The following is a 26,464-nucleotide window of genomic DNA, read 5'->3' on the forward strand; positions in this document are numbered from 1 at the left end:
ATCGTTTATTGGCTGATAGTTAATTATAAACAACATGCGTGATAAGGAAGTAATATATACATGAAAACATTGGCAATAGTTTTAATGCCTAAAAAAACTGCTAAATACATTTCTCAAGAAAATTTGCCAAAATAGTAAAAAGAAATACTGTATACGTGTGACTGTTAAACTGCACAAAACATGCTATATACGTGCTAATGTGCTAATGCACGTCTTGCAGATACTACAGTTGAACTTTTACCAACGGATATCTCCAGTAGAAGGACACACCCTGTAAACGGACACTTAGCCATAGTCCTAGTCACATGCAAACACTACAATTTTAACCTCACACAAGCAGACGCCTCTTCTAAGTGGACACCCCTTTTGGTTCTTACATATGGGTGTCCACTTACAGGAAGTTCGCATGCATTCTTATGTATGTGGTTGACTGGCCTCTGCAATAAATCAGACCTCGGCGAATGTTATCAAAACAAAGGTGCATTTTTTACACTTTAAAAAACCTACTTAATTTGCACTATATGCGACAAGCTTTGCTATTATCCACCATAACTCATGGCACTGAAATAATTTTTTACCTTTTTGGCTAAATCAGCTAAACACGCACTATACGTTATAAGTCAGGAAAATCCCTTCTCTAAGAGCTGTCCTCTCGTTTTGTTGTCAGAATGTTTACAATCATGATTCATTCATCCTAATTAATATAGTATGTAATGATGAAGACAAAAGAGAAGCTCCAAACTGATAAATAATTTTCAGGTATTGCAAGATTTAAGTTTGACATTGAACCCTGCAATACTTTAGTGATTGCTTGTCAAGTGAACAGCTCTTAACAATGGAAAACCTAATTATCTCAGAATAGAAAAGTCACCAGAAGCTCCTCTCAAGAAGAGCTGTTAACATGCTCATCTGGTATAACAGACATTGTCAATTCCAAGGAAACATTTCAGCTTTTCGCTCATACTACTCACTATTGTTAATAACTAAGAAATATTTTGCAGCGTTTATTGGCCCCTTTGATTCATACTCTGTTGTGTAGAAAAACAGACCGATCTTTAAACATAATATGGTGTCAGTCATCACTATAAGCAATTAAGATCCGTCTTCTTCGGAAATGTCCAGAAGAGGTCTTTCTTGTTGTCTTGCAAAATAAAACGATATTCGATATGAATGCCACTGCAAGCAACGGTATATTTTCTTTGCCAGAGAAAAAAGTAATCGCACCATCTGAGAGAAAATGGCGAAAACAAGAAAAATAGACAGCAGTGATGGGACAAACGCCAAAGCACAGACCTCTGCCCACTCCAGAGTTTCCAAATAAGGCCTGGTTGGGCCATCAATGCTTGTTCCAAACGAGATAAGAGTTGCTTTTGTAAGGTTAATAATTGCCATACTGACTAAGGTCAGGAGAGAGAACGCTTCAGCTTTGTTGGCAATCGGATCGTGATAAGGATTCATTAGTATGTGATGGAGTAAAATGAGAACACAGGTAATAGTCATACAAACCATACGGAACATTGAATTTGTAATGAAGGCAAGACAAGCAAGCAGTACGAACCGTCGACCAATCAAAATGCTCTCCCAGTAGAGCGTTCCTGTATCGTCAGAGTTTGGTTGACGAAAGGGACCATGCAGTATTTCTAGAACATCTTTGTTGTTAGCCTGTGCGTTCACAGAATTGTTTTCCCTTTTTTGCAGGAACCTCTTCAAAAACCAGTAAACGAGGAAGGGCAGTGGAAGTATGCAAGCTCCAAGAAACTCCCATGCAGTAATGGAGGCTTTAAAGAGCATGAAAGAACCACAATAAAGAACAATAATAAAAGGAACCAGAAATACTACAAGGTAAGCAAGTAGAATATACTGCCACCATTGCCAACAAAAGACTTCCCCATCTATAAACAGCCGGCTTTTGGAGCCAATAGGGACACAGTGCAAGAGCTTGAGCGCCGTCTCTGCAAGCCGCTCGTATCCTAGCAGCAGCAACTCTATGAAAACAGCGATGTAATGGATCAGAGACGGTCCTTCTTTTCGTCGTATCTTGTTAAAAACACAGTTCAGGCAGTATATAACTACAAGTTCGGCCATTGTGAGGAAAACCGTAACAGAAAGTAGCAACTCCTTGGAAACTGCAGTAAGTCCTGCAAGAGGGCAGTCTATCGCTCTGTTAAAAGTTTTAACTTGAAAATTAAAAGCAGCAAACATGCTGAAAATAAACGGAATCTTTCGGAGTAAGTGTTCTGTGGAGCCAACAATCAGTAGTTCGGCTGCTTGATAAAAATAAAATGTAATTTTTAGGTACCCACGGTCCGAGTGTTGATGGACTTGGCCTAAGTCTCGTATGACAAAAGAGTCTTTCGTTTTTCTAAACCATAAAATTTGCCTTCTAAGGAGACTGAAGATCGGTGGTTTTATCAGAAGATACAGGGTAAATGCACTTGTCAACATGATTGTTATAATCCATAACATATGGTTGTTGCATTCAGTACTTTTGTGGCATTCAGTAGAAAACATAGTTTCACTATATCCTGGAGCGCACTTTCCACAGAGAAAACCCGCTCTGTTTCCGTGGCAACTGTTGTACTCTTTTGAATTAGAAGCTGGACTTTGACAGTAATGCTCTGGACAGGCAAAGAAGCTCAGGTTATTGGAAATCGGATAGCCCCAAAAATTGGCTTTAGAAGCTATGTTGTTCTCAATGCAATTGGCTCCATAGGGACAAGGCGAACAGTTAAATGAGCCTCTTACATTAAAACCTTGCGAAACTCCTTTTTGAAGGCTGTACAAACCAGGAGGGCATAGCCTACAGGAATATTTTAAAACTGTAACATTAATCCTACAAGAGCTGCAGTTTTTCTCAGAATACGCAAAATGCGTGTAATTTTCAAATAACAGCTGGCTTCCTTGCCTACATTCAATTGTTGTCCTATTGTCCATGGTAACGTATCCTCCACTGGAAATGTCAATAACAGCATACCGCGTTCTTTCAGCCTTGTCCGAAACCATTGATGTGTTTTGGAACAGAATAGGTCCTCCACTTTCCGAATACAAGAATGTGGATTTGTCAAAATTTGTGTCGTTTACTGACATGTTTTCCACTGATGTCGAGAAAGAACAATCTTTAAAGACAACTCGTCCAGTTCCATATGCTGAATAAACATGGCCGGAACGCTCTGTAGCAAAATTGTTACGAAACGTACATCTATTAAACGTCACGTTTCCATTGCTGATGTAGACAGCTCCAGCAATTAATCCCGCGTTTACCTCGAATAAAACATCTTCAAATATCACATCACTGTCATAATTCCACAGAGAATGGATGTCTTCATTTGTTTGCCTGTTTATACAACCCGTCTTCTGAAGTTTATCAGGGTTGGTTACTATTGATATGGCACCGGTTCCTATCGTATACATACTGGTAGAGCGCGAAACGTATGGACGAAAACTAATGCCGTTTCGAAATTTCGATCGTTGTATTGTAAACGTTTTTTTACCAAGGAACTGCAAAACAAAAATGTTGGAGGGTCGGGAATCAAATGAGATGTTGTCCAGTTTGATAACTGCGTTTGAACTCACTGTTTTAAACAGTTTCACATTGAAATAAATCCCAAAGTTTCTGTGTTCTGCCTTTCTGCTACTAAAATTGGTATTGTTAATGACGAATTTTACTTCTGGTGGATCCGAAAGATTTACTACAATGTCATAAGTATTATTGATAAATGTGCAGTTATAAATGTAGATGTCAACGGGGATGGTATAATGCAACCAACTCCAGGGAAAAATTCCAAGTCCAGTGCCAAATATGGACTCAAATAAAATGTTAAACACCTTGATTTTGAACTTAGGACTTAGATACAAACTGCTTCTTATTCTGTTGTGCTGATTAGACATTACAGAGTTTTCAACTATGACGCTTCCTGCCACCTTTTTACTCGTAGCCATAATTCTAACAGCGCCTCCTCGGTTAAAGGTACACCCGGAAATTGTGATGTTAGTTTTACCACCAGTATTCTGCACTGTCAAAGCATAAGTTGATGAATTTTGAATGCTGCTCCACGAGGAATTGTTGATGATAACCTTGCCATTAGACAGCATGATATGGACACTGTATATTTCTTTTCCGTAGCTATAGAATTTCTGTACCTTGACCTCTTTCAAATTTGCAGTTACTTTGTTTGTCCTCGATCCGTTCTTGCGAGCATGAGATTTGGGATTCCCAACCAATATCGCGCTTCCGTAGGATTTTGCGGTGCATTCAGTGAAATTAACGAATGAAATATTAACCTTTATGATTCCGTTTTTGCTTTGAACAAACAACGCCCCACCTCCTGTTGCTCTGTTTCGTCGAAACCTGCTCTTGACCAAAACTAAAGTCGCGCTTGTTTTTGACTCTAGAAACACCGCTGCCCCTTTGTCGTTTGTTATAGTTTGGTTAAGGAATGAAGAGTTTCGAATTGTTACAACTGCTTTATCAGACACAATCTTTATACATCGCAATAACTGATTGTGAGAACATCTGAAGTTGCTGAATTGAGCACGTGTCTTTCCTGCACGAGAAGTGTACAAATTGTTCCTCCGAGAGGAACTTATCAAGCGAGAAACGCTATTATTTTTAAGGGTGACATCCACGTATTCTTCGCTCGTAGATCCTGTTGGTAAGTCAAGATTTATAAAGGAGCCATGATTGTTTATGTATGCGATCTTGAAGCACGATATTTGGACATGTGCGATGTTTGTATTTTCTCCTTTGTCCGATTTTATTGTTATTGCTCCTCTTGCTAACCGATCTGTGAGAAGCCCGTTGTTTTGAAATTTTGTATCACTGACATTTACGGTAAGAGACTGATCTCGATTTTTTACGCCATTCAATACAAACACTTCTAGACATGAAGTATTGTTTTCAAAGTACGAGAAACTTTGGATATCAAGTTGCATTCCTGTGTTGTTTCTCATGCGAACCGTCAAAGCTGTCGACGTGTTTATAAAGGAACAGTTGAGTATTTTAAGGAGATGACAATCTCGAAAACTCAGAGGTGTTTGCCGAAAGACAATACCAGATAGAACAATCCTCAGTGCCTGTGTGTTGGAAAGAAATTTCAGTCCACCAGAGCAGGAAATGTGTGGTGTGGACTCTATACCCACCATGTGCAAACTTTTCTGTACTTGGATTCCCGCATGTGATTCATTGACTATCGCTGGCTGGCAGTCATAGGGGTTTTTCTCAGTATCTTTACCATCAATGAAAATGTACCCGTTCCAGTCCACTTGACGAACGGCTTGTCCTATCGTCTTGCAAGGCGTACTGCGTTGACCACAACTTTCAGAGTCATCTCCAGTCTTTGAAACATAAACTTCTTTGTGTTCAGAGTTTTCAGCACCTGAGATAGAACTTAGTTTGTGAGTAATAGGTGAAGATGGTCTTTGACTCCAATCTATTATAGAATTATTATACCCTTTGTAAAAGAACTATTAACCCTGGGACTTGTCCATACTTGGTACAAGGGGTGGGGGGCGGATGGAACCCCCTAAGGTTTTCGTTCTATTAATGCACAGGGAAATTATTTTGTATTGAGTGAAAAGCCATTAGCTTACGCTACAAGAAGACATAAATAATGCTGACTGTGACATCATATCACGTCATCAGAGTCGCCATCGTGGCTCCATCACCATGGAGAAAGTCATAAAATAACGGAAATTGATACAAATCAATCCAAAATGCTAATGAGATAAAAAATTGTACGAATCTTAAAGTTTTGTTTTAAGAAGTGAACAAATTAAAGAAGTTTGTTAAAAAGACTATTTTTTGTCAAAGATGCATGTTAGTATGACACATAGTTGACGTATTAAAATTTTTGCAGGGATAAATGGACAGCTGGAAACATTGTAGATTGAGTAAATTCCCCTTTCATAAATAAGAAGAAACCTTTGGGGGGCACCTGCCCCCCTACCCCGCTGTAGGTCCAAGGTTTAATCTGTACATAAATGTTTTCATGTAATGAATGTGAAATTTCTATGTCTCCATAGCAATCGATGTAATTCATCGCGAAGAGAGGTTGATAATTTTGTAGAGAGAGGTCTGATTCAGTGGAGAGTTGCGATGTTAAGTAAGGTAGCTCCGTCTCTCTCCCATATGCATGATACACGACAAAGGGGGTTGCCAGGCAAATGAAAACCAATACGACCGACACGGGTAGACCGTGAATTCAAAGATACGTGTGGCAGTAGTAGATTTTGGCGCTAAACGCTAAAGGTTTTGGTCACGTGGCTGAGCGTTTTATCCGCCAGTTTGAACAATGACGTTCTCTGTAAACAGCAAAGGAAGAACTTTTTTGTTCGAGGAAAATCAAACGACGAAAGCATACGAGGCAGTGTTATCGACTCCATTATACCGTCTGTTGCATCAAAACGTGATCAGGACGTTAACGTTATCAAAATTCAAACAGTTAAAGTGGTAGACACTGGGTGTCTACCATTTGGCTAAAAAAAACCGGTTGGAATGACTGTTGAATAACTTTAAAAAACAGACTGAAAACCGACCGAAAGAGATGGTGTTTAACAAGTATTATTATACATTGTAGTCACTATCTGTCTTCCCATTGGCTAAAAGCCTACAGTTAATTATAGGAGTTAGCGCAACCTACAGATTATTCACTAATCTGCTAGCAGATTGGTGAATAATCTGTACTGAGGTTGCTCGCGCAATGCATGATTTCTAAGAGCAATGTCAAGCACTCAGATAACACTTATCTCTACCTTGATTACTATGGATATCACATCAAAAAACTCATTCAATATTTTTTTAGAATTTAGTTTCCTTGAGAGCCGTGGATATTTTATGTATTGCGTAACTGCCTAATTATAAGAGTTTGTACATGTATGGGAATGTAACGATCGCATATAGCAGCTCGATATGTGTCAGAGGAGAAAGATCAGTAAAAACGACTTAAGTGAGCGTCCGTGTAAGAACCCACCACTCGATTTTCGGCCCAGAACAGAATTCCTTCAAATTTTCTGTGCAAGACAATTGATCCATATGATAAACAAAAATAGCAATATTTTGGCTTGTAGTGTTATTTGTCAATATTTTTGGCAATAATTGCTGAGAACGGTCAAAAACCGAAAAAATCATCCTGTTTCGAGTCAAATTTAGGCGTCGCGCTCAACGCGCTGAAAAATTACTCTTTAACTCAAATGAAATGAAACTTGTATATCATTTTATTTTATGTCTTTTCTATTAGTTCATGTTAAAATATTTGAAATCGGACTTAACAAAAATTAATTATGATTTTTTTTAAACACTCCATAAAGAGCCATCGCAAAAATCACGCAAACATACTGTTGGTTAGAGAGGTTTTTCTCAAAAGTTTAACGCGATCTAGAGCCCTAGACACTATCCACGATTAGTACTAGGGTTGGTGTACTAGAAGCAAGAAAAAAAGTTTTGGGCGCTAAGCTTTTTGAATTTTAGGAGTTTTATCAACAAAGCCTATTTTTAACGGTCGCAACGCGCGTCACGCAATTTCTTACTATTGTGTTTCCTATCTTTCCCACATAAAACAGTTGTCTGAGGGAGCAAATATTTTTGAAACTAGCTTTCTGCTCGGAAAAAGACATGGACAATCCTAAATTTATCAAATATCGCCCCAAAAATAAGAATTAAGAAGGTTAAATCATGAGCGGCTCCGGTATGAGTTGTCTTTAGTTCCGTCTTTAACTGTGCAAAAAGCTTCGAAAAGCGGTTTCCGTGATTCGGTAATCATAAATAGGGAAAGAACTACGAAAGAAACCCTTAATAATTTAACATATTAAACACATTTAGCAGCTAGAAATTATTATCATTGTATTATTAAAGTGTACGCCCAGAGAAAATGCAACACAAATGAAAATAGGCCAAAGCGAATTTCTCAGAAAATGACTGTTTCAGTCGGCTTTGATGCACGCGGGAATGTCAATGAAAGTTATTTTTAGTAGGTTAATTTCAACCCGTGTGACAAATGCTTGCTGCTAAAACTATTTCTTGTTTTACTTTATATCATTTGTTTTTCAATTTTGTGAATTGGCTACAAACTTTGCCTTTAATATTTATTTTCTTCACTTTTTTTTTTTGCACTGCCCTTGTGCTAAATTTAACTTATGCAAATTTGTGACAATTGATGTCGTGCGTGCTTACATTACGGCAGGAATAGTTTTGCTCTTTGCGTTTCGTGTTGTTTCGTTCTGTAAAATGGCAGGATTTTGTTCCTTCTCGGCAATTTTAGGTGGTAAGTGCGAAAGTAGTCGTGGACATACAGATTGTATAGCCCCAAATGATTGTGACGGCGATATCAGTTTGCATCTAGCAAATCACCACCTGTCAAGAGAAAATTGATGTGAAAGGGATCTAATACTGGCAAGAGCAGGTCTTTTAGAACTCACTGAAGAAAAGATTAAGAATATGATGGTTTGTCCAGCCCATCGTTTTACCTTAGGAAAGTACTGGCAAGCTCCGAAGACCTGCCAGTATCCAAGACATCATGGAAAGAAATCGGCGGTAACTCAGGGACACATGATGTAAATTTCAAGCTGGCCAGGGAAATTAAAAACCTCTTTGGAGAAGCTGCACCCGTTGGTTCCCGTAAGTTTTATATTTAAAGATTGTTCTTAATCGCTAAAAATTGTTTACATTGTTAAGCCCTAGGCTGAAACAGATTTCACTTCCGTAAATATGAAATGCTAGGTCATTACTATTGTTGCATGGTGACAACTGTTCTCTGGACGCGTTCTGTTAGCTTACCTGAGACCGGCTCAAACACAGGATAAAATGTTATTATAAAGTAATTTGAATGCGACTTAAATATTTTATTCTTAGTGACATAGCTTGCAACACCTGATGTTTTTAACCGTGACTAAATAAATTACTCTTTCAAGTTTGCTGCGAACATAGGGGTCAGGGTGGTTGAAGGCGATTGTGGAGGAGGGGGGGGGGGATTACTATACGTGGAGGTTCTGCCCATTTGTATGGTTTAGGTATATTAATGGGCAGAATTTTGCAAGTTTAAGTATATAAAAAGGTAAAGTATGTATACGAGCCTAGGGGCCCCATCACGTTTCCGTAGCATAAAGCGACTAGGAGTATTCCCATCGCAGGGTTACCCCCAGTCTTGCCCAAAGAACACGACATATTGAACCCGGCCAGGACTCGAACCCGACCACTGCAGGAATTTTGCACTTAGTGATCCGGTAGAACCCGAATTTCAAAAGTCATGTTCACATCAGCACTTATCCACTTGCGATGACTGCCAAGGGCTAAAGAAAGTACTTCAGGAACTACGACTTGAGATGGAAGGTCCATCCTGGACGCCAGTTAATTCAGAACAACGAGAAGATTTACTGTACGACTATGACCGCGCAAAGTCAGATATCTTTCTATGGAAAGCGCACATTGTCCGCTCAATAAACCAGGAAGAGGCGAAGCAAGAGGAGGCAGCGTGGCCGAGTGGTTAGAGCGTCGGCTTGTGTCCGGGATCGCGGGTTCAGTCCCTTTTCCCTGGTTTTTCGGTAGGCCCGAGTTCACTCCCGCTGGTTTAAACCAACCGCGCCCGGTTTTTCAAAACCCGGGGGGGGAAATTTTACTGAAAACAGCCGACGCGACGTCCGCCATTGCTATAATGGACTGGGCCATGAAATTTCTTCAACTGAAATATCGTGAGAAGCAGTCCGAATGGTTCGGAAAACGAGGGCTCAGCTGGCATATATCCACCGTCATAACCAAGAATGTCAGCACTGGTAATCATATGCTCACATCCTTGATTCCTGCCAGCAGAATTGGTATGCAGTCTGTTCGATCATCGAGAACACACTGGAGGCCTTAAAGAAGGAACATCCTCACATAACTCAGGTGAACTTTAGAAGTGACGAAGCAGGCTGTTACTACAACAACTTTCTCGTGGCGGCCGTAAGAGATGCTGGGAACCGAGTTGGTATCACCGTCACACGGTACGACTTTTCCGAGCCACAATACGGGAAAGCAAAGATGTCTGTGATAGGATCCTTTGCCCGATGAAGTCAGCTATGCGACGCTATTGCAACGAGGGACACGATGTTCCTTCTGCAAAGGACATGCGTACAGCGCTTTCCGAACGTCCTGTCCGAGGCACAACTGCCAGTGTTTGCTCTGTGAATGAGTCTCAAAAGACACTTGAAGTAAAAATGACAGATCATTTCAGCAGGTATCATAACTTTCAATTTGAATCAAATGGCATTAGAATCTGGAGAGCTTATAACGTAGGGCAAGGGAGGCTCATTCCCTACCAAGACATCATGGTCAAGCCTCAGGGTCCTACAGATCTTGTTATAGATGTCGACTTTTTTCCAGTCAAGGAAGCACGAATCCATAACGCCACATCAACTGATGGCGAGGAAACCAGCGGTCTTTTCTCTTGCCCTGAGCCTGGGTGTCAAATGGTCTTCAAAAAAGTTAGTGAGCTTGAGAATCATCTTGATGTTGGCGAGCACCGCCAAATGCGCGGAGGGTCCGAAACGGCGTATGACAAACTCAGAAGAGACTGGGCCGAGAAATTCCTTAATGTTGACAACAACGAGGGAAGTAGCAGTGCACCGGTAGCACATTGCGATGAGCGAGGAGACGAATTTGAATATCAAGCTCCTAGTTTTTGCAGTGACTTACAGCTTGGCTGGGCTCTACACAAGGCGCGAAATCAAGGTGTGCGATTTCCTGATAATGTTAAACAATACCTAACGAGGAAATTCGACCTTGGAGAGAGAACCGGCAACAAGGCAGATCCCGGAAAAGTGGCTGCAGACATGAGAACAGCAAGAAGACCAGATGGTTTGCGGATATTTGACAGGTAAGACTGGCTCACGAAAAGTCAAGTACAGGGTTTTTTTTCGAGACTAGCGGCCACAGGAAAAAAGCAGGGGAACCAAGAGTTACAGATGGAGGATGTGTACGCAGAGGAGGAAGAGGAAGAAAGGCGTGAAGTGCTAGAGAGCGTCGCCGCTGAACTCAGTCCCAGGCATCCAATCTGCTATGATTCTTACTGCCTGTGTGACCTGGCACGAGACGAGAGTCTTGACAGTTTCAGTGTAGTTATGCTTAAGGAGATATTAAGATATTTTGAGATTCCCTTTGGTTCACGAGATCGGAAAAAAATCTAGTAGTGAACTTGTTCTCATTCTTGGAAGAATGTGACTGTCGCCAATAGGAAGGAACGTTCAAATGCTATCTATTCAATTCGCGGATGCGTTTGGCTGTTGTTCAAACGTTTAATAGTATTTTTCTGTGAACCGAGAAAATAAAAATAGTTTAAAGCCCTGTATTACTGTTAACCCTGGCGTACAAGGGGGGAAAGGATCCCCCCCCCCTAAAGTCGTTCTTTTTTGTTGCTGAGTAAAATTAGTTAGTACTATCCACTTTAGAGACCGGTCATTATTTATCAGGGGTGGAGGCATTCTACGTCACCCATAGCCCTTTCGTTTCTCTTAGCCGGCCTTGGCACGTCAGAAATACGGAGGGCTCTGGGGACATAGGATTTTTGAATTAATTCGAATTTTTTTGATTGGCTGTTTGGAACAAAGAATTCCTAAACGGAAGTCGAAAATGTAACGACTCTCTCATAACATTCTATTCGATTAGCATCATGACTGCATACATGAAGACCGGAAGTCCTAGAATCTAGGACTGGAAATCCTGTGTCCCCAGAGGGCTCTTTGTTTCCTCGTGCCAAGGCCCAGCCGGCTAAGAGAAACGAAAGGGCTATGGGGACGAGAATAATTTCGCTACGCCTTAATATAACGAACTCCGGGGGGGGCCCCCCCGGGGGTGGGGTTAAGGGGGGTCGAGGGCCCACGAAATTGTGGAAAAAGTGGGCTAACAAATTATGACCCTCCCCCACACTGGAACCAAAAATTGTGACCCTCCCCAAGTTGGAGTCTATTAAGGGTGCCCGCGGGTATTTCCAGGAGCGGAGGTGCTATTTTAAAAATCGAATTTTGGGCATGGAAAGTTAAACCGATTTTTCTTATTTTTCGGTAGTCGTAATGACAAACTAGAACTATAAAAGAAACGAAATAAATGAACAGGAAATATCAGCATATTTAAATTACTCTATTTTTATTATTACGGCCACCTTGTTAGAAACCCCATTTTTACTCCCATACAAACTCTGTATTTTTACATTCTCGTAAGCGGACATCCCCGTAAGCGGCCGCGGACACTTTCCGAGATTACGACTTAGACTTTTTCTTTGTTTTTAAGCTCCCGTAAGCGCACACCGCAAAGAGAATCATATAAAAAAACCTCTGTATCTTGTATTAATCAATCAACTTCACATCGCCGTTCGTCACAATGATTTTACTGTAATTACAGAACCATATTTCAGTGTTTGTTTTGTCGTCATTCACGTCCGGTTACATTTTGAAACACAAGCTCCCGTAAGCAACCATCTATCCCTTTACACCTCTAGTGGCCCCTTACAAGAACCATTCTCGTAAGCGGCCAGCACCAGTTGCAGACACTTTTTTCGCGTCCCGAGGGTGTCCGCTTATGAGAGCTTCGACTGTAATACTATTTTTCTAAACGCAAAGATAGCTTTTTTATTACTGTCAATAAGTTAAAATTATCCAAAAATTCATTTGAGCAAGTTTCAACGAAATCGGCTGGGTAGAAATCGCTGCACAGTTGACTGTTATAGATTTCAGCTTCGCCAGTTGTTACAACAACGCTTGAGTAATGTTTCGATTGCATTGACAGGTCACTTACTTCTCTTCTTTTTCGATTCGCCATCGATGTAAGCCTTACAGTATCTTTTAATAAAAGTGGAAACAGAGAGAAAGAAACTAGACACCCAATTCTTTTTTTCTTTATTGGGGGGTCAATTTTACCAGAATTGAAATCAACTTTGTTTTGATACGCCGCGACGTGTAAACCTTCTACAAATTTGCATAAATTGAATTCAGCGAAGACTGAGAATAATTTGATGACGGCATATGGGCTATTTTCAAAAGTCGAAACCAATTATAGAAGTCGTTTTGCTTTGCCAACGTAACAATTTAAGAAATGAAGTATAAAGGGAGGGCAAAATATTAATGTACGTGACATCCTAAAAATAACATTTACATTCCAGCGTGTTAGCCGATTGAAATCTACATTCCCTGCAAAGATTTTCGCCGTAGTATAAGTCGATGTAAATTCGCCGTACATAATTTTTTAAGGCACTTTATACTATGAATAAAACTTCTTGTTGTTAAAAATCTCGTTGTCAAAATGCGCGAAGGGTTTTTTCATAGTTCATTCCTTATGATATCCAAATCACGGAAACGTCTTTTTCGAAGCTTTCCAGTGAAACTAAAGACTCGCACCGGAGCCGCTATGACTTTTAAAACCTTCTTAATTCTTATTTTTGGGGCTATATTTGATAAATGTAGGATTGTCCATGCCTTATTCCGAGCAGAAAGCTAGTTTCGAAAATATTTGCTCCCTCGGACAACTGTTTTATGTGGGAAAGATAGGAAACACAATAGTAAGAAATTGCGTGACGCGCGTTACGACCGTTAAAAATAGGCTTTGTTTATAGAACTCCTAAAATTCGAAAAGCTCAGTGCCCAAAACTTTTTTTCTTGTTTCTAGTACACCAACCCTAGTACTAATAGTGGATAGTGTCCAGGGCTCTAGATCGCGTTAAACTTTTGAGAAAAATCTCTCTAACCAACAGTATGTTTGCGTGATTTTTGCGATGGCTCTTTATGGGGTGTTTAAAAAAAATCATAATTAATTTTTGTTAAGTCCGATTTCAAATATTTTAACATGAACTAATCAACAAGACATAAAATAAAATGATATACAAGTTTCATTTCATTTGAGTTAAAGAGTAATTTTTCAGCGCGTTGAGCGCGACGCCTAAATTTGACTCGAAACAGGATGATTTTTTCGGTTTTTGACCGTTCTCAGCAATCATCGCCAAAAATATTGACAAATAACACTACAAGCCAAAATATTGCTATTTTTGTTTATCATATGGATCAATTGTCTTGCACAGAAAATTTGAAGGAATTCTGTTCTGGGCCGAAAATCGAGTGGTCGGTTCTTACACGGACGCCCACTTAATACTCCTTTTCTGTGTGTTACGTGTGTTTCGTGGTGTTTCGCGGCCGTTTTAAAGCGATTCCAAGGAATTTTAGTTTCACTGTTGTCTCTTCCATATTAATAACTCCTGATATATGTTCCATGCAGCGCAGTTTTCTTTTTTTACCAAGGTCTCATTTACATATTTTAATATCTGCTTTCGCGTTTTCGATTTAGTGGTGTCGACTGGTGCTTTATTTATTGTAATTTAGTTTTATATGTTCCAAATGATATTATCGCAGACTCATATATACTGATAGGCTTCATCACTTCAGCCAAAAAGTCGCAATAGTATACTTGTTTATTTCGATCACTGTTTCTGTTTGCAGATCACTCGACCTTTAATAAATATTTTATTGCCGACGATTAAAGTGTCATTCCTTTCTCATTAAAAAAAAAGTAAGCGAAGGGTCGAGAAAACCTTCTGCAAAAGCTGATCTACATCTCTTTTTTTTTTCAAATATTTAATTATAAGCACAAAAACTGTGCCAAACGCAAAGATCGTCCCTTGAACAAAACGGGAAGAATACATGCTCATTCAAAAAGATTATTTCGTTTTCTTCGTTAGCTTGAGACTATTCATATTAATCTTCATTGACATCAAGAAACTATCCTAGAAACGAGTTAAACAAGATCCGGCTTGCGTACAATTCCGCACGGCTCCAACTTTTACATCTTGCTAGGTTCCGAACACTTGCTGACATGGTTCAGTCAGCGGCTTTACCGGTTAAACAGCCGGTTCTAAAGGTGTGTTCTTTATAACCGAAGTTTGCTTTAAATAACGGAGTTATGCCTATACTGCATTAGTTTTACACAATAAAACAAACAGAAAGAACTATACCTGGCGCTTTTTTGTTTTCCGAGGCAATTAACAACACAATTGCCATAAAAAACTGTGAATCAATCGCCATAACGTTAAGAAGGAGAATGAATCGCGATCACTCTTCCTTTCTTGTGTGAAGCCGTAACATATGAAAGAAAAAATCAACTCACGTGATCAAAAGGGAAATCTATTTAATGGCATAAGTATTGTTTTGCGCAGTGGCAGTTCCGAAAAAAAAAAGAACAACCACTAGTTTTCTAAATTTGAAATGGTTACGTCAGCTTACACGGCCCATTTGTTCCTAAACAATTGTATTGTACAAAGCTGGTCTGCGATACTACTTTCGAAAACATTAATGATTTCTGTCAGGTTCATTGCACTCTTCCTAACTCTTTGTCGCCTTTTTTGTTTTATTACCAGAAAGAGCAGTGTGAGATGTTTACAAACATACCCGTAAAACCATTACTCCTTACTCTCTTCTTGGGGTTTTGACACGTTATGTCAATAGGACAGTTTCGATATATTAAAATTCAGCTCTGTAGCCAGGCCTGGGGGACACAAACAAAAGAAAGGCTTCATCACATAACCATTAGTATACTAATTTATTTCGATCAGTGTTACTGCTTGCAGAACAGTCACTCGACCTTGAAAAAATATATTTAATTGCCGATTAAAGTTTCATTCCTTTATCATTATAAAAAATAGTCGACAAAACCTTCTACAAACGTCGATCTACATTTTTTTTCAAATATTTAATTATGAGCACATAAGCTGTGCCAAACGTAAAGATCGTTCCTTGAACAAAACGGAGAGAATACATTCTCATACAAAAGATGTTTTCCTTTTTTTCGTAGCTTGAAACTATTCATATTAATCATCATTGACATAAAGAAGCTGTCCTTTTGATAAGTTTAACAAAATCCGACAGTCTCGCAATTTTAAGTGCAACTCAGGCTTTTCAATGAATCTTGCTAGGTTACAAACACTTGGTGACATAGTTCAGTCAGCGGCTTTATCAGAAAAACAGCCGGTTCTTAAGGTGTGTTCAATATGACCGAAGGTTTGCTTTAAATAACGGGGGTTTGCGTGTACTGTATTAGTTTTACACAGTTACAAACAGAGGGAACTTTACCTGTTGCTGTTATGTTTGCCCAGGCAATTAACAACAAAATTGTCGTAAAAATCTGTGAATCAATCGCCATAACGTAAGAAATGAGAATGAAACTGAATGACGATGACTCTTCAGTCCTTTCTTGTGTCTGATGGAGCCGTAACATACGATAGAAAACAGTGACGCAACTCACATGATGAAAGGGGGAATCTTTTTAATGGCGGAAGCGTTATTTTGCGTAATACGCCTTTGTCACGCTTCCGCCATGTTGGATTGAAAACGAGGCTAGCCGTGCATCCCTGGAGCCACGGCAACATGGCCGCTGCCGCGAACTTCGAATGCTGGACGAAATCGTTGAAAGCTCTTCCAGAAATCTCGCAAAAATTGGTCGAAGAATGGGCGAAGCTTGAAGCTAAGGTACCAAAAAAAGTGTTACTTCGAGCATATAGTAATTTTTGCGAAGGATACATCTTCGACGTCGAAGGTATTGTAATGTTTGAACTACGGCTTCTGTAAGTTTTGTCGGTTTGTATACTATACAAATGTTCTTAGACTTTATACTAAAAGTGTAATGAATTCACAGTGAAATCTGTCGGGCCAAGTGAGACAAACGTAAGGGCACGCAGTTATAAATCACAGCGGAAAAACGATGAACCTTGGAGGCTTCAGGTAGAATTATAAGTTTCGCTTTATTTTGCTTTTTATTTCTGTATGCATGATAAGTTAAAATAAATCTGAATAAATTCATTTGCATCTTATGTCTTACTTTAAAGGTTGAATGTTAAATACAACCAAGAATTTCAGACGATTAGAATCCTGCAATATCGGTTCTAGTCACGTTGGTGGCTTGCAGTCTTTGTTGTTGTTTGTTTTTCCACATACATGATCAGTTGCAAAAGTTTATGTTCTTTAATTAGAGTTTGTGTTAACGGTTTAACGCCGCTTTTTTCTTTTCTGAGGCGTTTCACTGTCATTTGATTGGTTTCAGTTTCACCAGTCACCCAACAGAAAACTGAAACTAAAGTTTATGCATAGTGCTCAAATAAGCTCTAATTTGTGAGTTCATTGTGCTAAATTTAAAGTCGACAGACATAGTTGCATTTCAATGAAAAATGGGGTATAAGTGTCCCCATTTTTAGCTAAATACTCAGACGCAAATGAAGTTTATTATTCATTCATTCATTAATTCATTCATTTATCATTCATTCATTCATTTATCATTCATTCATTCATTCGTTCATTCATTCCTCTAGATTACATTGACAAAAACACCACACACCAAGATTGTTTCGACTGAATGTGGATGTGAGGCAGGCAGGGGAAAATGTAACCATGTTATAGGTTTATTACATCTGTTGGCCCACTATCAGGCACTTGGTCTTGAAACTGTCCCCCCAGCCATTTCAAAAACATCTTTACCACAAACATGGAATGTACCCAGCAGATCACACGGAGTAATTCCTGGGGAGGTTCAAGATCTTACAATACAGAAGGTCAAAATTCCAGCTGGGCCTGCAAAAAGAACAGATGGAATTCGTTCTACTTTATACAACCCTATTCCCCAGGTTGTTGGTGACATTTCTATTGTTGAAGAGCTCAGAAAAGGAATTGCACAATTTCCATCAGTACAACTCAACACCTTATTACCTTCATGTTCAAATATCACTAAAGTTGGCAGTAAGTTTGGGGAAATTTCAAAGGGTTCCATGATTTCCTACCAACAAAGGATCAAGCCCTCCCACAGTAAAAAAGTACACATAAACATTGATGCCCCAGATCCTCCATTATTTACCTTACCTCCTGTAAGTCAGGCATATTCCACAGTGCTCACCAACTCACAAAATAACTTTATAGATGGTTTACAGTTGTCTGTAGCACAGGCGAATTTATACGAAAAGGAGACCCGGAACCAAGCAGATGACTCCATGTGGCATGAGCTCCGCGCGCAAAGAATAACAGCTAGTAAGTTTAAGGACATCTGTTGTCGCAAAAAAGATTTCGAGTCACTAGTAACACGCTTTAGGAAGAAGACGGTTCAAACCGCTGCAATGAAGTATGGGATCGAGAATGAAGAAAATGCTGCCGTGAGCTATGCTGAAATTACAAACCTGAATGTTTACCCCTGCGGTATTTTAATTAACCCATCATGTCCTCATTTAGCCTGCTCTCCTGACCGCAGAGTGTATGACCCAGCAGAAACAAATCCATGGGGAACTCTTGAAATAAAGTGCTCCTTGTCTGATTCCGTCGTCGAGCTACCATACTTAAAAGAGGTTAATGGCACATTAAAACTAAAGAAAACCCACAGTTACTACTACCAAGTAAATGGGCCTCTGCTACTCTCTGAGAATGAGTGGGTTGATTTTTTTGTCCTGTGTAAGAATGACTATCATTTGGAAAGAATTAGAGTAGAAAGTCAGATGCTAACAACTATGAAAGACAAACTGGACCTTTTTTATTATGAGTACTTTCTGCAAAGCTTGATGAAAACTTGATCTCTAACTTGATCTAATAGTATTGTTCCTTGTTACTTAACAATGAATGTAAAAGGTAGTTGAAGCAAATGCTGCATGTGAATGACAAATGTACTATAAGGGATCGTTCATTTTTTATGGGGTTGGGGTGGGGGGGGGGGGGCTGGTGGGATTTGATAGATAGTCACTGTTATATATAATGGCCCCCCTTCTTCATTGAAAATTTTACCTGACCCTCCTTGAAATCCAATATTTTTTTGATGACCCCCCCCCTCCCAAAAAAAACAATAATCAAGATAAATTAAAATATATCGAGCATTGTGACAAAAGAATGTATAAGTGTACAAAAATCACATCCCCAAGTAGCTTGCATTGCCTCAACTGTTTATTGTGGATGGCATCTGTTAGTATGTTTTTTCTGCATAATTTGTAACCAATAAGTTGTTGGGTCGAGTTAATGGGATTTGGCACATAACAAAGAAGGGGGTTCAGGGCCATGCTCCCCCGGGAAAATTTGAATTTTCAGAACCTCAGGAATGTTATTTTGGGCATTCTGGCAAGATTTTTTCTGCTCTTACAGATGCCTCTTTTTAGTGACACCCCCCTTACAGACCATTTTTTTGTGGCTGGCACCCCCTTTGAAGCCAATTTTTTTGGATGCCCCCCGCCCCCCTCAAATCCCACCCGCACCCCCTACCTCATAAAAATTGAACCGTCCCTAATTTGTAAAGTCTTTGGCTATGTTAGCTGAATGTCACTTCTCAGTATTTACTTGTAGCGCTGTATAAAGTGGGGTAATAACGCTACATTGACAACATTGAACAACATCAAACTTTTTTGGTGTTCTTTCTCATTGTTGGCTACATTGTACATGTTACTATTTACAGCAGTTTGGTCATGTCAGTTAAATAATATGTGAATGGGAAAAAGCTGTGAGATAAAAGTAAGAAAAAGTGTCCATACTTTTCAACACAATATAATTTCTAGTAAGTTAATTATAAGCTAAAATAAAGGTCCTTTGAAATTGGTCAAAAAACAACAAACACTCCACACCTGATTTACAGATCCTCCTAAGACTAGAGGTTGGACTCTGTCAAAAAAATGATATTCTTTGACTCGTCTTATAGCTCTCTCAACGTGTATTCGAAGTCTTGCAATTTCTTGGGTGTTGGAGACCTCTGATGATGTAAACTGTTTATTCCCAACTTTAGAACAACTTTTACTTTTGCCTAAGAATGGAGGAATTGCAAGTTTTACATTTACTTTGTTGAGAAGGTCATCGATCAAAAACCCCTTGTCTGCCATAACTTCAGTTCCTTCTTCCAGCAAGTCCAGAATTCCACTTTGACGAGTTATTTCTTTGTCTGATATGCTTCCTTGAAACAAAGAACTCACAAAAGAGACTGCTCCATTTGGGGATATCCCGACAAGGCCTTTATATGTGGTGTGGGACTTATAAGAAGAATAAAACTCAGAATTTAAAACCTTAGAACTTGGGGTCTGAACCTTTATCTCTGTACAGTCCAAGATCACACAAGTATGTGGGTATGTTGCTCTAAAACAATCCGGTAGGTTTGCCCGCACCTGGGCTTTTGAGGGCCAGATGGGTACCTGACCAAGCATGAAATAAAGAAAATTAGCCCATGTCAAAAATACTCTACTAACAGTACTGGGACTGACTTTAAACCTTACAGCCAAGTCCTCAATAGGAAAACCTTGCTTAATTCTGACTAGAAATAAAAAGAACTGATCAAACAATGGTAGGGTACACTTGGTGCTGGTTTCAACGCCTTCTTTTCTTTTGTAATCCACTGGCGATTGACCACTGCGCTGCACTTGGGACCATGTTGCCATGTTCTTAGCATAAGGCTGAAGCCAATTGAATACTGATTTTAAAAGTTCATAAGAACCGAATCCTGTGTAGAACTTTATCTGTTCCGGACCTTTTGAAAATCTTTCCAATCCAAACTTTTCCAACGACAAAACGGCAACTTGTTCCTCGAGTTCTGCAATTTGTTCCTCCAGTTGTGCTATACGATTCTTCAACTGTTCTTCAGCGGTTGGTTCTGAGTTTACCGAACTGCCTTCCAACTTACTGGCTTCTTCATCACTGGATGCATTCTTCTCAAACCGAAGTTTTTTACGTCGTTGGAACACATTCTCTGGTCGCTGCTGTGTTGTTTTGGTCCATGCAAAAACTGACGGCACTGCTTGATCCCTTAACCGCTTCCTTCCAGCCAACGTGGTTTGAATTTCATCTGTTTTAAAATGCTCTGAGCAAACCAACGTGGAGTCTTTTTGTATCTGTAAACAATCGCCGATCGATCTAATGTTAAATTGATTGTTTATACTGTGAAAAACTCCACAAAGGAAACTAATCATAATTACATAATTCACTATTGCTGCAAAAATCAACGTTTATTGAGCTTATGTTTAGGTCTTAGTCAAGCAAAGTCAAGAACAGCGATCGATCGTAAACAACCTATTTATGCACGATTTTTACCTTGAACAAAGGGCCTTCATCACGTCGTATGGCAATTATCCAAGCCTTTCTTAGCTGTCCATCCTTCGGGAAATTAAAAAACTTCAAATTTTTTCCGGTAGCAGATGATTTACGTTGGTCGTTGTTACACAAAGGAACACAACAATGATAGTGCGCCATCTTGGAAATTCAAATGATGCACGGCTAGCCTCGTTTTCAATCCAACATGGCGGAAGCGTGACAAAGGAGTATTGCAGTTGTATAAAAAGAACAACCACCTTTTAACTAAATTTAAGTTGGTTACGTCAACTTGCATCCGTTTGTTTCCAAACAAATGTTTTGTGCACAAATGCCCTGCGATACTTTCGAAAGAGTTGATGATTTCTGTCAGGTACATTGTACTCTTCCTTACGCTATTTGCCTTTCTTTTTGTTTTATCAGGGAAAAGAGCAGAGTGATATGTTTACAAACCTCATCGTGAAACCATTACATCCAACTCTTTTCTGGGGTTTTGACACATGTTGGCATAATATGAAACTTTCGATATATCAAAATTCAGCTTCGTAGGGAGCCCTGGAGGACACAAACAAAGGAAATTTTGCAAATATATTTATTCTTTTGTTTCTTCCCTCCAGGCCTCGCTGTCAAGATGAATTTTAATATATCGAAAGTAGCCTATCTGGGACAAAATACAAAAAGGGAATCCTGGCTTACAATATTACCTTACGACATAGTTGAACGAAAAATTGCTAATTAAATAAACCGCGCGATCACAATGCCCGAGGACTTCATCGCTAAAAAGCAGTCAAACATTTTACGCTTGTAAGGGATGAATGAACAGCTAAAACCATTGAGTAAATTCCTTTTTCAAAAATACGAAGAAAAAATTTGGGGGGGGGGGGGCACCGCCCACACCCCCTTGTACGTCCAAGGGTTTATCTGTCAGAGATAATAAATGAATCTGTTTTTACCAAGATTCCTGCAGTTGTCTTTTAAACCAAGGTCTCATTTACAGTTTTAAATATGTGCTTTCGTGTTTGCCTTTCTGTGCTGTCGACTGATGTTGTGTTTATTTTAATTTAGTTTTATAATGCTCCAAACGATATTATCGCAGACTCACAGGCTTCATCGCTTAAGCAAACCGTCGCAATGTTATATTGATTTATTTCGATCAGTGTTACTGCTAGCAAATCAGTCACTCGACCTTGAATGAATATTCCATTGCCTACAGTTACAGTGTCATTCCTTTCGAATTACAAATTGTAAGCGAGGAGACGAGAAAACCTTCTACAAAAGCTGATCTACATCTCTTTTTTTCAAATATTTAATTATGAGCACAAAAGCTGTGCCAAACGCAAAGATCGTCCCTTAAGCAAAACGTGAAGAATACATGCTCATTCAAAAGATGTTTTCGTTTTCTACGTTAGCTTGAAACTATTCATATTACTCATCATTGACATCAAGAAACTATCCTTGTTACGAGTTTAACAAAATCCGTCAATCTTACGTACAATTCCGCACGGCTCCGACTTTTCAATCTTGCTAGGTTCCGAAGGTTCAGTCAGCGGCTTTACCGGTTAAACAGCCGGTTCTAAAGGTGTGTTCTTTATATCCGAAGTTTGCTTTACATAACGGAGTTATGCCTATACTGCATTAGTTTTACACAATAAAACAAACAGAAAGAACTATACCTCTTGCTGTTATGTTTGTCGAGGCAATTAACAACAAAATTGCTGCGAAAATCTGTGAATCAATCGCCATAACGTTAAGAATGAGAATGAATCACGATCACTCTTCCTTTCTTGTGTGAAGTCGTAACATATGAATTAGAAAGAAGAAATCAACTCACGTGATCAAAAGGGGAATCTATTTAATGGCGTAAGTATTGTTTCGCGCAGTGGCAGTTCCGAAAAAAAGAACAACCACCAATTTTCTAAATTTAAAATGGTTACTTCAGCTTACATGGTACATTTGTTCCTAAACAACTGTATTGTGCGCAAATGGTCTGCGATACTACTTTCGAAATAATTAATGATTTCTGTCAGGTATATTGCACTATTCCTTACTCTTTCTGGCCTTTTTTGTTTTATTAGCAGAAAGAGCAGTGTGAGATGTTTACAAACATACCCGTAAAACCATTACTCCTTACTCTCTTCTTGGGGTTTTGACACGTTATGTCAATAGGACAGTTTCGATATATTAAAATTCAGCTTTGTAGCCAGGCCTGGCCTGGGGGGACACAAACAAAAGAAAGGCTTCATCGCATAAGCATTAGTATACTAATTCATTTCGATCAGTGTTACTGCTTGCAGGACAGTCACTCGACCTTAAATAAATATTTGATTGCTGACGATAAAAGCGTTATTCCTTTCTAATTATAGAAATAGTAAGCGAGGGGTTTTACAAACGCCGATCTGCATTTTTTTTAAATATTTAATTATGAGCACATAAGCTGTGCCGAACGCAAAGATCGTCCTCTGAACAAAACGGAAAGAACACATGATCATTTAAAAGATTTTTTCGTTTTCTTTGTTAGCTTGAAACTATTCACATTAATCATCATTGACTTAACGAAACTGTCCTGGTTATGAGTTGAACAAAAATATCAATCTGTCAATCTTGCAATTTTAAGTGCAACTCAGGCTTTTCAATCTTGCTAGGTTACGAACACTTGGTGACATAGTTCAGTCAGCGGCCCTGACCTGTAAAACAGCCGGTTCTGAAAGTGCGTTCTATATATCCAAATGTTTCCTTAATATACCGGGTTTATGCGTATACTGTATTAGTTCTACACAATAACGAACAGAAGTCGACAGAAGGAACTATACCTGCTGCTGCTGTGTTTGCCGAGGCAATTAACATCAAAATTGCCGTGAAAATCTGTGACTCAATCGTCATAACGTGAAAAATAAGAATGAAACTGAATCACGATCACTCTTCAGTCCTTTCTTGTGTCTGAATGAACTGTAATACACCATAGTAAAGCGCAACTCATATGATAAAAGCGGGAATCTATTCAATTGCGGAAGTGTCGTTTTGCGTAATTGCAGTTCTATAAAAAGAACAACCACCTTTTTACTAAATTTAAGTTGGTTACGTCAGCTTGCATTGCATCCTTTTTTTCCCAAACAAATGTTTTGTGCACAAATGCTCTGCCATACATTCGAAAAAAATGATGATTTCTGTCAGGGACAATGCACTCTTCCTGACGCTTTCTAGCCTTTTTTTTTTATAAGGAGAAAGGCCAGAGTGAGATCTTTGCAATCGTAATCCTGAAAACATTGCACCCAACTCTTTTCTTGCGGTTTTGACACATAATGTCTGCATAATATGACACTTTCGATATATTAAAATTCACCTTCGCAGCATGCCCTGGAGGACACAAACAAAAGGAATTTTGCAAGTTTATTTATTCTTTTGTTTTTCTCCTCCAGGCCTTGCTGTCAAGATGAATTTTAACATATCGAAAGTAGCCTATCTGGGACAAAATACAAAAAGGGAATCCTGGCTTACAATATTACCTCACAACATAGTTGAAAGACAAACTGCTAATTTTATAAATCGCGCGATCACAATGCCCGATGACTTCATCGCTTAAAAACCAGTCAATTATTTCACGCTTGTTAGGGATGAATGAACAGCAAGAACCATTGAGTAAATTCCTTTTTCAAAAATACGAAGAAACTTTTTTAAGGGGGCACCGCCCACACCCTCTTGTACGTCCAAGGGTTAATCTGACAGAGATAATAAATGAATCTTTTCTTTTACCAAGGTTCCTGCAGTTGTCGTTTTGTTTTCCAAGGTTTCATTTACATATTTTAATTTGTGCTTTCGTGTTTGCCTTTCAGTGGTGTAGACTGATGTTGTGTTTATTTTAATTTAGTTTTATATCTTCCAAACGATATTATCGCAGACGCACAGGCTTCATCGCTTAAGTAAACCGTCGCAATGTTATATTGATTTATTTCGATCAGTGTTACTGCTAGCAGATCAGTCACCCAACCTTGAATAAATATTTAATTGCCGACGATTAAAGTGTCATTCCTTTCTCATTATAAAAATAGTAAGCGAGGGGTCGAGAAAACCTTATACAAACGGCGATCTACATTTTTTTTTTCAAATATTTAATTGTGAGCACATAAGCAGTGCCAAACGCAAAGATCGTCCCTTGAACAAAACGGGAAGAATACATGCTCTTTCAAAAGGCTTTTTCGTTTTCTTCGTTAGCTTGAAACTATTCATATTAATTATCATTGACATAAAGAAAGTGTACTTTAAATGAGTTTAACAAAATCCATCAATCTTGCAATTTTAAGTGCAGCCCAGGCTTTTCAATCTTGCTAGGTTGCGAACACTTGGTGACATAGTTCAGTCAGCGGCTTTACCGGTAAAACAGGCGGTTCTATATGTTCTATATTTATATACCAGGTTTATGTGTATACCGTATTAGTTTTTTTGTTTACACAATGACAAGCAGAGGGAACTTTACCTGTTGCTGTTATGTTTGCCAAGGCAATTAACATCAAAATTGCCATGAAAATTTGTGAATCAATCGCCATAACGTACAGAATGAGAATGAAACTGAATCACGATCACTCTTCAGTCCTTTCTCGTGTCCGATGGAGCCGTAACATACGATAGACAAACGCAACTCACATGATGAATAAGAGGGAATCTATTCAATGGCGGAAGTGTCGTTTTGCGTAATTACAGTTCTATAAAAAGGACAACCACCTTTTTACTAAATTTAAGTTGGTTACGTCAACTTGCATCCTTTTGTTCCCAAACAAATGCTTTGTGCACAAATGCTCTGCGATACTTTCGAAAGAATTAATGATTTCTGTTAGGGGTGAATTGTACTCTTCCTTACGCTCTCTGCCTTTTTTGTTTATCAGGGAAAAGAGCAGAGTAAGATGTTTTTCAAAAACTCATTAATAATTCATAAGCCCATCAACCTATCAACTGGTCGATAATACGTCACGTGGATCGACTTTATATTGATAAAACCTCTTCCTTATTAGTATGCGGTGTTTTATCAGATATAAAGTCACTGCACGTGATTTATGAATATTAATTACAATACATCAACTAGAACAACAAATGGTGGTGAATATTTAATGTTCTTTACACACGCAGTACATTTACTTTTGTACAAAATTAATAGTACAGTTGTTAAATACAGATCCAGAAAAATTCTGTACCTTTCACCATTCTCTTTGCACACTTCTTCGACAAATTTAATCAGCCAAAAGTTCAATGACTCAGCGCGCCGTCATACTGGTTATGTCAGTGCCCAAGCGTTGCACTTTAATGAGTTGTCAGTTCTGAAGGCGCAAGGCTCGATTGCTGGACTTCTGTTTTTCCTACCATTCTGCCATTCTCGAAAAATTTTCAAGGACCACTTTGTCGCTGCCTGTGTTGACTTTGGGGTAGCACTTTCTAATAATTTCCTCTC

At 39.0% G+C, this 26,464-nt stretch overlaps 3 protein-coding genes across 4 annotated transcripts; 1 reads left to right on the forward strand and 2 right to left on the reverse strand.

Moving 5' to 3' along the window:
- On the reverse strand, positions 1–25,665 carry LOC144654283 (uncharacterized). Of its 2 annotated transcripts, none has more exons than XM_078514378.1 (2): positions 25,499–25,665; positions 1–5,375 (listed from the first exon to the last, which is right to left on the reverse strand). In XM_078514378.1, the coding sequence occupies exons 1-2, from the start codon at positions 25,566–25,568 to the stop codon at positions 1,093–1,095; spliced, it is 4,353 nt and encodes a 1,450-aa protein (XP_078370504.1). In that variant the 5' UTR covers positions 25,569–25,665; the 3' UTR covers positions 1–1,092. The 2 variants fall into 2 exon arrangements, with proteins under 2 accessions (XP_078370504.1, XP_078370503.1); XM_078514377.1 differs by lacking the exon at positions 25,499–25,665 and adding an exon at positions 23,838–24,036.
- LOC144654341 (uncharacterized) lies at positions 16,300–18,671 on the forward strand. Its single transcript, XM_078514460.1, has 3 exons — positions 16,300–16,537; positions 16,637–16,722; positions 17,307–18,671. The coding sequence occupies exons 1-3, from the start codon at positions 16,369–16,371 to the stop codon at positions 18,546–18,548; spliced, it is 1,497 nt and encodes a 498-aa protein (XP_078370586.1). The 5' UTR covers positions 16,300–16,368; the 3' UTR covers positions 18,549–18,671.
- On the reverse strand, positions 19,229–21,256 carry LOC144654344 (uncharacterized). Its single transcript, XM_078514466.1, has 2 exons — positions 21,031–21,256; positions 19,229–20,831 (listed from the first exon to the last, which is right to left on the reverse strand). Exons 1-2 carry the CDS (start codon positions 21,187–21,189, stop codon positions 19,530–19,532), a joined length of 1,461 nt encoding a protein of 486 aa, XP_078370592.1. The 5' UTR covers positions 21,190–21,256; the 3' UTR covers positions 19,229–19,529.
- Positions 25,666–26,464: the final 799 nt, after the last annotated feature.

Source organism: Oculina patagonica, chromosome 5 (genome assembly GCF_052425735.1).
Source record: "Oculina patagonica isolate OP01 chromosome 5, crgOcupat, whole genome shotgun sequence".
Taxonomy (NCBI): domain Eukaryota; kingdom Metazoa; phylum Cnidaria; class Anthozoa; order Scleractinia; family Oculinidae; genus Oculina; species Oculina patagonica.

What these genes read in the sequence shown, in the direction of transcription:
- LOC144654341 (XM_078514460.1), top strand. Translation starts at nt 16,369, where the DNA reads ATGGCCGCTGCCGCGAACTTCGAATGCTGGACGAAATCGTTGAAAGCT. An exon ending in ATACATCTTCGACGTCGAAG is followed by an intron (nt 16,538 to 16,636) that starts GTATTGTAATGT and finishes ATGAATTCACAG; the next exon opens with TGAAATCTGTCGGGCCAAGT. An exon ending in ATGAACCTTGGAGGCTTCAG is followed by an intron (nt 16,723 to 17,306) that starts GTAGAATTATAA and finishes TCATTCCTCTAG; the next exon opens with ATTACATTGACAAAAACACC.
- LOC144654344 (XM_078514466.1), bottom strand. Translation starts at nt 21,189, where the DNA reads ATGGCGCACTATCATTGTTGTGTTCCTTTGTGTAACAACGACCAACGT. An exon ending in ATGAAGGCCCTTTGTTCAAG is followed by an intron (nt 20,832 to 21,030) that starts GTAAAAATCGTG and finishes GATTGTTTACAG; the next exon opens with ATACAAAAAGACTCCACGTT.
- LOC144654283 (XM_078514378.1), bottom strand. Translation starts at nt 25,568, where the DNA reads ATGGCGATTGATTCACAAATTTTCATGGCAATTTTGATGTTAATTGCC. An exon ending in GGCAAACATAACAGCAACAG is followed by an intron (nt 5,376 to 25,498) that starts GTAAAGTTCCCT and finishes GTTCTATCTCAG; the next exon opens with GTGCTGAAAACTCTGAACAC.